Here is an 8,867-nt window from a genome sequence, read left to right on the forward strand (position 1 = left end):
TGATGTAAAGTAGACATGTGGGAAATGTTACTTATTAAGTATTTTGCGTGACATATCTCTCTGTGATTTAAGGGCATGAAAATTCAAATTTGGAAAATTGTGAAATTTTCAAATTTTTCACCAAATTTCCATTTTTTTCACAAATAAACACAAGTCATATCAAAGAAATTTTAACACTATCATGAAGTGCAATATGTCACAAGAAAAGAGTGTCAGAATCACTGGGATCCATGGAAGCGTTCCAGAGTTATTACCTCATAAAGGGACAGTAGTCAGAATTGTAAAAATTGGCCTGGTCATTAACATGCAAACCTCCCTTGAGGGTAAAGAGGTTAATGAACTGAGTTGCACACCAACAGAGCACAAGAGGAGGAAGAAAATGTGGAAACACAATGGGCTAGCTCACACAGCTATATAGCATTTTTATTTTCTCATCTTTATTGTGGCAGCAAGTTTCCTTGCACCCAAAGACCTCGTGACCAGAACTAACATTTTCATATAAGGCTTTAAGGCTGTTAGTTTGGGTCATAAGACCTGCTGTCTTGTGAGTTCACAGGCGATAAGCCACAACCTGTGGTCACTCTACATTTGGAACACATACATGCTTGGTAAAGCTAAGTGTGCGAATTTTTGGAAACATAAGGTGATACAGCAAAGCACAGAAAGAGCAAAAAAATTTTCCAATAATGATACACAGCAAGGGAACAACAAGGTTTACCTGTACAGGCCTCCAGACAGTGCACTATCAGGGTGCAGTGGACACATATAATTAGGATGGCAACACAGGTGCAAAAAATACCAACAAAATATCCTGCTCACATCCTACCAATACATGGAGGGGGCGGTTATCTGGCATATAGATGCACACGAAACTTGTGTTTGCAAAACCAAATGGGCCCAGCTGCACCCTGAAAAAGAGTGCAAAGAAAAACACATTTAAAAAAATGTGGAGTATTAGCTGATATTTTGGCCAAAATACGTGAGCCCGTAACCTGCGTCAAAGATCTCCACGTTTACGGGTACCTAACACTAATATATACTAATACAGCAAAGCACAGAAAGAGCAAAAAAATTTTCCAATAATGATACACAGCAAGGGAACAACAAGGTTTACCCGTACAGGCCTCCAGACAGTGCACTATCAGGGTGCAGTGGACCCATATAATTAGGATGGCAACACAGGTGCAAAAAATACCAACAAAATAACCTGATCACATCCTACCAATACATGGAGGGGGCGGTTATCTGGCATATAGATGCACACGAAACTTGTGTTTGCAAAACCAAATGGGCCCAGCTGCTCTTATAATGTACATGGATTATGTTAACTTTTATTGTTTGGAAACAGTTTTACTACGAGTGCTTAGTTTTACAGAAATGTCAACACAAAATGAAATATGAAAATATTCTTGTATATTAGAAATCTTTTATCATATATCATACATATAAATCATATATATATGTAATTATGTACAAAAATGCAGTATAAAATACACATAACAATACAGAAAGCATCCATGAAAATATGGATATATTATGGCAGTGAAAGACTTAAATCCAAGTAAACATTTTGCAAGAAATTTACTACGTCACAGACAAATCCAAAATTGTGTCAAACTTTAAGAACATGAAAGAATATATCACGTCACAAGACTTTGATAGATCCTGATCTGATTACTCTCAAGAAGCTCAGACTGGCAATGTAGAGCTCTTTTTATCTTTAACAAGGTGTATGACAGATGGAGATTTTTTTTTTCATTATTAGGACAGCTGTCTTCAAAATTGTTTCTCTGTAACTTCTAATGTCTTCTAATGAATAGATAACAATCTAAAGAATGAAAATGTGTTATGCAAAATTTATACCTTTAATGGAAGCAGAAATATTCTCCTCTCCAATTTTTTTTATTATTATTAACAGATGTGATTGTAAATATGTATATCTTTTAGTGTTGCCCTTAGTTTTAGGATTAGATTTTCATAGGAAAATCCAAGGTTATTTCTGCTCCAAAACTTAGCAAAAAGACTTAGGGCCCCGTCACACATAGCAATCTCGCTAGTGAGATCACAGCTGAGTCAAAACTTTTGCGACACAACAGCGATCTCACCAGCGAGATCGCTGTGTGTGACAGTGATCAGCGACCGGCTCCCCTGCCGGTATCGCCGATCGCTGCAAGAAACCTCTGGACATTTTTTTCGTCGCTGATCTCCCGCTGGCCAGCACACATCGCTGCGTGTGACAGGCAGGAGACAAGCGATCAGCTGTAAAATAATAAAAAAATAAAAAATATTGTTATTCTCACCTTCTGGCATCCCGCGCAGTCTTCCAGCCTCTCCACGTCCCAGTAATCCTTTGCAAGAATGACCGCGAAACTTCGCGACCCCGCCAGAACGGACGTCATCGCGGTAATTCTCACAAAAGATTACTGGGACCGGAGCGTAGAGAGAGGCGGGAATGCTGCGCGGGACATCGGAAGGTGAGAATAACAATATTTTTTATTTTAATTCTATTTTTGACATGAATATGGCATCAGCGCTAACGAACACAGCAATGCCGCACGCGCAGCGTCGCTGTGCTAATCACTGGTGAAGCTGTCTGTTTGATAGCTCACCAGCGATCACATAGCGACTTACCAGCGATCCTGACACGTTGATATCATTGTCGGGATCGCTGGTAAGTCGCTATGTGTGAATAAGCCCCTTATGTACCCTGAAAGATGAGAAAAAAGAGTTAGATTATTCTTTGGTCTGGTTCGATGGGTGTCGCCATCCCGTCCGGCGCCTCTCATCTTCATACGATGATGTCCTCCTCCTTGGTTCTCCCTCGTCTCCTGCGCATGCGTACTTTATCTGCCCTGTTGAGGGCAGAGCAGAGTACTGCAGTGCGCAGGCGCCGGACCTCTCTGACCCTTCCCGACACCTGCGCACTGCAGTACTTTACTCTGCATGAGCCAAGGGCAAAGCAAGGAGGAGCACAGGATCGTATGAAGATGAGAGGTGCCAGACCAGACCGCAACACCCACCGCCTCCAACTCCACCCCCCGGTGAGTGTAATCTAACGTGTTTTCTTATCTTTCAGGTTTCATCGGAGACTTATCTACATTATTACAGCTTATAGCGCTAAGATTGGGTGAAAAAATTCCCTTTAAGTATTTCAAAAATCTTAATTCGCTCAGCATCAATTTTACAGAATACAAATTTTCCTTATGAGTACGATAACGTGAATCCATTGATATGGCTAAGTGTGCTAATAAAAGCGAGACAAAAAAAAGAAAAGGCATATATGCCAAGAATGGAGAAATCGTAAGCTGTTCAAAAATACTCTGCAATTTGTCTCTCTGAATACATTCATCTCTTCTAACATTGGCACAGGCATCTTAGAGCTTGCCAAACCAAGGTCTTACAACGTCAATAGAATAAAGTAAGTACCTTCATTGACTATAAAAATCATTTGCCCCTGTTCTTCTTTTGGCTTCTAAACAGACATAAAAGAATTGTGTTCATCTATTCCGAGGATTCTGACAGTCCTATATCTAGTTATGATGCATTTCTGATACAAGGTTCAGTCTGATAATAAAATAGTCTGATTAGACGCCGTGATTGAAATAATCAGGTTTACATGTTCGGGTAGGAACTAATATACTGTAATTAATTATCTTCTTCGGACGCGCAGTTGATTGTCTCCAGACAATATGGCTTGTAGCATTTCTTTACTGTCATCCACTGAAGCAAGCAAAATGATTGTAGACAGTTACATTCAGCTGTGGTGCCTATTAAAAACAGAAAAGAAGATGATACACCTCAGTTACTATGTGATCTAATGATTATACACCGTTTATTGCGCTTTCACTGTAAACTTTTTTTTTCAGAGAAGCATCTTAGGTGGGAAGTATATTATTTAGCAGGTAGAAAACAATCCTTTTTATGACAATGTCTGGTTCATGTGAATTGCACCACTGTGGTACAGCACATAAAAAGGTTTTGCTTTGGGCGAAAAGGACTCTGTAGGCAGAATTTACAGCAGTGTTGCTTTAGATTACAAACACATTAAAGTCAATCTCAAGGTAAACATTAGAAAACCATATATTTTTTGTAAGGTAGTATCTCAGAATTTAATAGCTCTGTTCTTTTAGATATTTCAGATAAAAAGTTAGCAAACTTTTAGTTTGTTGTTAAAGGGCTGCTTTTAACTTCTCTGGGTTCCTGAGCAATTAAAAGGAATCTGTCGGCAGGTTTTTGCTACCTCGTCTAAGTGCAGCATGATGTAGTAAAAGAGACACTAAATCCAACGATGTATCACTTAGATTACTGGGTGCAGCATTTCTAACACAATTAGAGCTTTCAGATTTAGAATGAAGCAGAGCTGACAAAGCTAACCCCGCCCACAATCAGGCTCTCAGTGTACAAATCCATAGACAGTAAGGTCCTTAGATGCCGGTCTAGTCCGGCAATGATAATCTCTTAATGCTAAATCTTTCACAGTTAGTAAACAACAGCATGCACTTTGACAAGTGACACATCCCTGAATTCTGTGTCTTAGCCTCTATCTCCTGCTGTCTTCAGATTAGCAAAAACTTGCTGACAGATTCCTTTTAATAATTTGGACTTTTTCCTGTGCAGGATCATAAGAGAACAATGGCACTGAAGTTTGTCTGTCCATCCAGATTCAAAACAACACTTGTAAGCTCTAACAAGGAGCTTGTAAGTGCTCTACTCCTTGTTTAAGAAATCAGCCACTACTGCAGTCTATACTAGGAAATGACCAGAACAAAATTAAATAAAAAAGTCTCTGTTCTTGAAAATAGAAAGGAATTTTCATAACAAGTAAAATGTTAAGTTGCTGATTACAAGCAGTTTGCAATTTTCCTAATTTATTAAGATGAGACAAGCCCTTTAAAGGGATTGTCCAGGACAATTTCTTTTTACTATGGGCCTAATAACTAACTTGCATGTTGTTGCCAACAACAACTTGCCTGTTCTACCCGGCGCCCCCTTACAGTGGTCACCAACCACTCCTGTTGGCGATTCAGCTGACTCACATCAACAGAGCAGCTCTTCTTCCGGGCTGGTCTGTTGAGGAGGGCGTAACTGCCGATGTCATGATGATTGACAGTCGGCAGAGATTGGTGCCCAGCACAATAGGTAGGTAGTTTCCCACTACCTGCTTGTTAGTTCTTAGGGACGTAGTAAAAAAATTAAATAGTCTTTGATAACCCCTTTAAAGGATTTATCCAACCCTTAAAATTTGTTGGCCTATCCTTAGAATGAGACAAGAATATTATATTGGTGGTGTTCCTACTCTAGTCTCGTCACTTGAATTCAACAGTTATAGTATTCTGCATGGAACTAGTCTAAGACCTTATGAAAACATTAGACCTAAAGAATTATACAAAATGTTAGTAAGATCAGGTAGGGTTTACTATGCACATAAAACATTTTTTGTGTATACATTTTTACAGTAACAGCTACTATTGCCTCACCTTTTAGTGCTCATGTTTATTTGCGCTGAAGAAATGGTAACTTGCTCACAGTGAAAAAAGTGTTTCAACCACCAGCATTTTTCAACCATTTCAGGCAAACCTATAAAATAATTGCAACTGATTGTTAAAAGTCTTCTCTAAGAGAAACATGCATTTATGTAGGCAATAAACTGTCCAATTAAGAAAAATATTATATACAAAATACATCTCCATTCTTTAAAATCATATTTTGGGGGCGAGGGAGGAGGAGACAGCCTTTTGTGCTAATTAGGTTCCTAATACATCTTTATATGGTAACTTTCAGCTTATTTTTGTTATACATTCATATAGAATTTAACTTAACATTCTAGCTGTTTGCAGCCACCACTAGAGGGAGTGCAGGAGCTAACTGCATACTGACTACTGTACATTGAACTTCTCATTTACACAGAATATAGAAAGTTACATTGGGTTCACTAGTGAAAAATCTAGCCAGCCAGATCTTTATGCTTTGGATTGATATCTATAGTGGCTTTTCAATGGTTAAAACAAATCTAGTTATATCTAAAAAAGGTTCTAATAAATACTCAACTAGAATCTCTTAATTTGAGGAATTACAATTTATTACAGTAGTGCATCATATAGTACATTGCATAATTTATCTTCTTATTAAAGTATTGTTAGTTTCAATGTTGCTGTCAATTCCATCTTTGATGAAAGTACTAAAGCTATAATTTACATAAAAGTGACTCACAATCACCAAGATTAACTCTTCTTGTATGTGTATATTCATAGGCACATGCATGTCCATATTACTGGAATAGGAACGGATGTACATATCATGTTGTTCTTGTGGTTTGGGTATGTGTGTATCAGCATATGTTCTTTGGTCTTGATTTACTTGAACACAAAACCCCTTAGATATTGGTCATATATTTTTCAATTAGAAGATGGTACGTAATATAATAAACTGATGAATAGCAAGTAAATACCTTGCTGAGGTTTCTCGAGATCCACAGGAAGTCCTGAGTCTGAACTACTGGTGGACACACTTGACTCTGAGTTCAGCCGCACTGAAGGAAGAAAATATTATTGCCCAATTTTTGTACTCAATGTAGTAGAAGTTTTCGATTTCTTTGGAGAAACTTCAGAAAGACATCTATTATTTAGATGCTTACCTCTGTAGAACTGATTTTTTGCTAAGAGGCAACCAGCTGATGGAACAGATGCCATAGTCCCAATTCAGACAACAGTAGTATCAAGAACAGTACAAAATGCAGCTAAACTGTACCTGAGAGACAAAACAAGAACAAAAACAATTATATTTAATTACAAAACAGCGCAAGTCAGAACAGACTGCATTTTAAAAACATCAAACACCAAAAGAAAAGTGACAAAGCTGGACCCGCGCGAGCTGCGCAGCGCACAGATGGTTCTGGGCCGTTTGAGAAATTTTCAGCATTAAAACTTAAATATCTAGAAATGAACGTAATGAAGATGCACGTATTAGAGGAACAAAGCGATCGGGAATTGTATAAAAATGCAGGCAACTTTTAAACAACACACACATTTATGAGCCCCTTTGTTACCTTCTGAGAAGTTTCCTCTGCTGAGTTATAAATGTGATTGATATTCCATATGAGATAAACGTCTGTTTAGCATTCAGAGATCAGCACGCTTTTTGTAAAATGTTCTGCCTGTTGCACGTACTTGTCCTTGGATTCGGAAGCTCAGAGCTTGCTGCTCTCTGCTTTCTAGGGGAAGGTTTATATAAAGAGCCCCGCAGCAGGGAGTGCAATGAAATCTGAACTCGTAGAAACATTGCCAAATTGTGGGAGGGTTTTCAGACGACTGCGTGCAAAATCTGTTATTCAGCACTGACTTGTGTAATAAAGAATGAGAACAGAATGAGACATATCCACAGAAGTGACATATAGCGGACTACTACAAGGTTATGGCTGGAGAATATGTTTCTATTTAATTCCTAATTTTGAAATCCAGCCGCAAAACAAAATCCCTTGAAACCTGCTGCTGTGTAGTTGACTTCTCCTTCCCCCAAAATCTTCATTGTTTTTGCTCTGATGACCCTCCTTCATCATCACTAATGGCTAAAATTTCCAAGTTTTAATGAGAACTTTGCTACTTCTTTTTAAAAATCCTCTGTGTTCTCTCAAGATTGGATGGATTTTTATTTGATTGTTTTAAATGATTCTGTCACCTTCAAAATTGATTTTAAATAAGTTTTACTATGATATAGGGAACTTAGCCTTTATAATGATCATACTGGCACTGTACCCGTTTCTAATACAGTTCCTGAAAAAATAATTTTTAATTTGTGTGCAAAAATGGGGGTTTTGGTGCACCCTTGGCATGACCAAGAGCTCAATGCACCATTACAATCCCTCATTATGCATGTTTGGGGCTTCCTCCGCTTCTGGTTGATTGTGCTCACTTCCTAGAACAGATGTATGTCAGTTTTTACTATAGAAAACTTGGGCTAATAAATGTACCCAAGGATTTTAAAAAACAATGAACCTTAGAAAACTAATCAGTTGTCACAATCAGGTGCATAGACTAAACAAAGAGGGATTTACCTTTACATTGTGCCAAATTGCATGGAGAGGCTGTAATCCCAAGGAGAGTTGCTCAAAAGGATAATAAATGAATGTCCTTTCAGTTTGCGGTGAATAACCAAAAGTATTCTAGTGTTCCAAAGTGAAGATGAACAGGGACGCAGTAAAGGACACCGTCCCGGCCGGTAACGGGCGTCCAGCTAAATTATCCCAGCGGCCGCCTGTGTGAGAGGCAGACGCCGCATGAAGAGACAAGCCTACAAGGTGCAGAAGCACTGCAGGACCTTGCGTGATGTCACCGTCACGTGATGACTCATGTGACAGGTTATGAAGCGCTAAGGAGCGTACAAGGGGTCAAGTTACTTTCAGCTTTCCTATGCATTTCGCGTAGGAAGGAATCCGAGAATTCCGAAATGCGTAGGAAAGCTGAAAGTAACTTGGCCCCTTGTATGCTCCTTAGCACTTTATAGCCTGTCAAGTGACTTATCATGTAACGGTGACATCACGCAAGGTCCTGCAGTGCTTCTGCACCTTGCAGGCTTGTCTCTTCACGCGGCGTCTGCCTCTCACACAGGCGGCCGCTTGGATAATTTAGCTGGATGCCCGTTACCGGCTGAGACGGCGTCCTTTACTGCGTCCCTGTTCATCTTCACTTTCGAAAACTAGAATACTTTGGGCTATTCACCGCAAACTGAAAGGACATTCATTCATTCTCCTTTTGAGCAACTCTCCTTGGGATTACAGCCTCTCCATGCAATTTGGCACCATACAAAGGTAAATCCCTCTTTGTTTAGTCTCTGCACCTGATTGTGACAACTGATTAGTTTTCTAAGGGTCA

At 39.1% G+C, this 8,867-nt stretch overlaps 1 protein-coding gene across 1 annotated transcript; it reads right to left on the reverse strand.

Moving 5' to 3' along the window:
* Window positions 1-1,406: 1,406 nt before the first annotated feature.
* Window positions 1,407-7,248, reverse strand: PPDPFL (pancreatic progenitor cell differentiation and proliferation factor like). Its single transcript, XM_073583786.1, has 5 exons — window positions 7,046-7,248; window positions 6,635-6,747; window positions 6,449-6,529; window positions 5,478-5,577; window positions 1,407-3,767 (listed from the first exon to the last, which is right to left on the reverse strand). Exons 2-5 carry the CDS (start codon window positions 6,687-6,689, stop codon window positions 3,755-3,757), a joined length of 249 nt encoding a protein of 82 aa, XP_073439887.1. The 5' UTR covers window positions 6,690-6,747; window positions 7,046-7,248; the 3' UTR covers window positions 1,407-3,754.
* Window positions 7,249-8,867: the final 1,619 nt, after the last annotated feature.

Source organism: Dendrobates tinctorius, unplaced genomic scaffold (assembly GCF_039654945.1).
Source record: "Dendrobates tinctorius isolate UK_male_01 unplaced genomic scaffold, ASM3965494v1 ptg000081l, whole genome shotgun sequence".
Taxonomy (NCBI): domain Eukaryota; kingdom Metazoa; phylum Chordata; class Amphibia; order Anura; family Dendrobatidae; genus Dendrobates; species Dendrobates tinctorius.

Bases quoted from the DNA above. Each gene is read 5' to 3' on its own strand.
- PPDPFL (XM_073583786.1), bottom strand. From the start codon at position 6,689: ATGGCATCTGTTCCATCAGCTGGTTGCCTCTTAGCAAAAAATCAGTTC. The intron at 6,530-6,634 runs GTAAGCATCTAA...TTCTTCCTTCAG, and splicing joins AAAAAATCAGTTCTACAGAG to TGCGGCTGAACTCAGAGTCA. The intron at 5,578-6,448 runs GTATTTACTTGC...ATTATTTTATAG, and splicing joins TCTCGAGAAACCTCAGCAAG to GTTTGCCTGAAATGGTTGAA.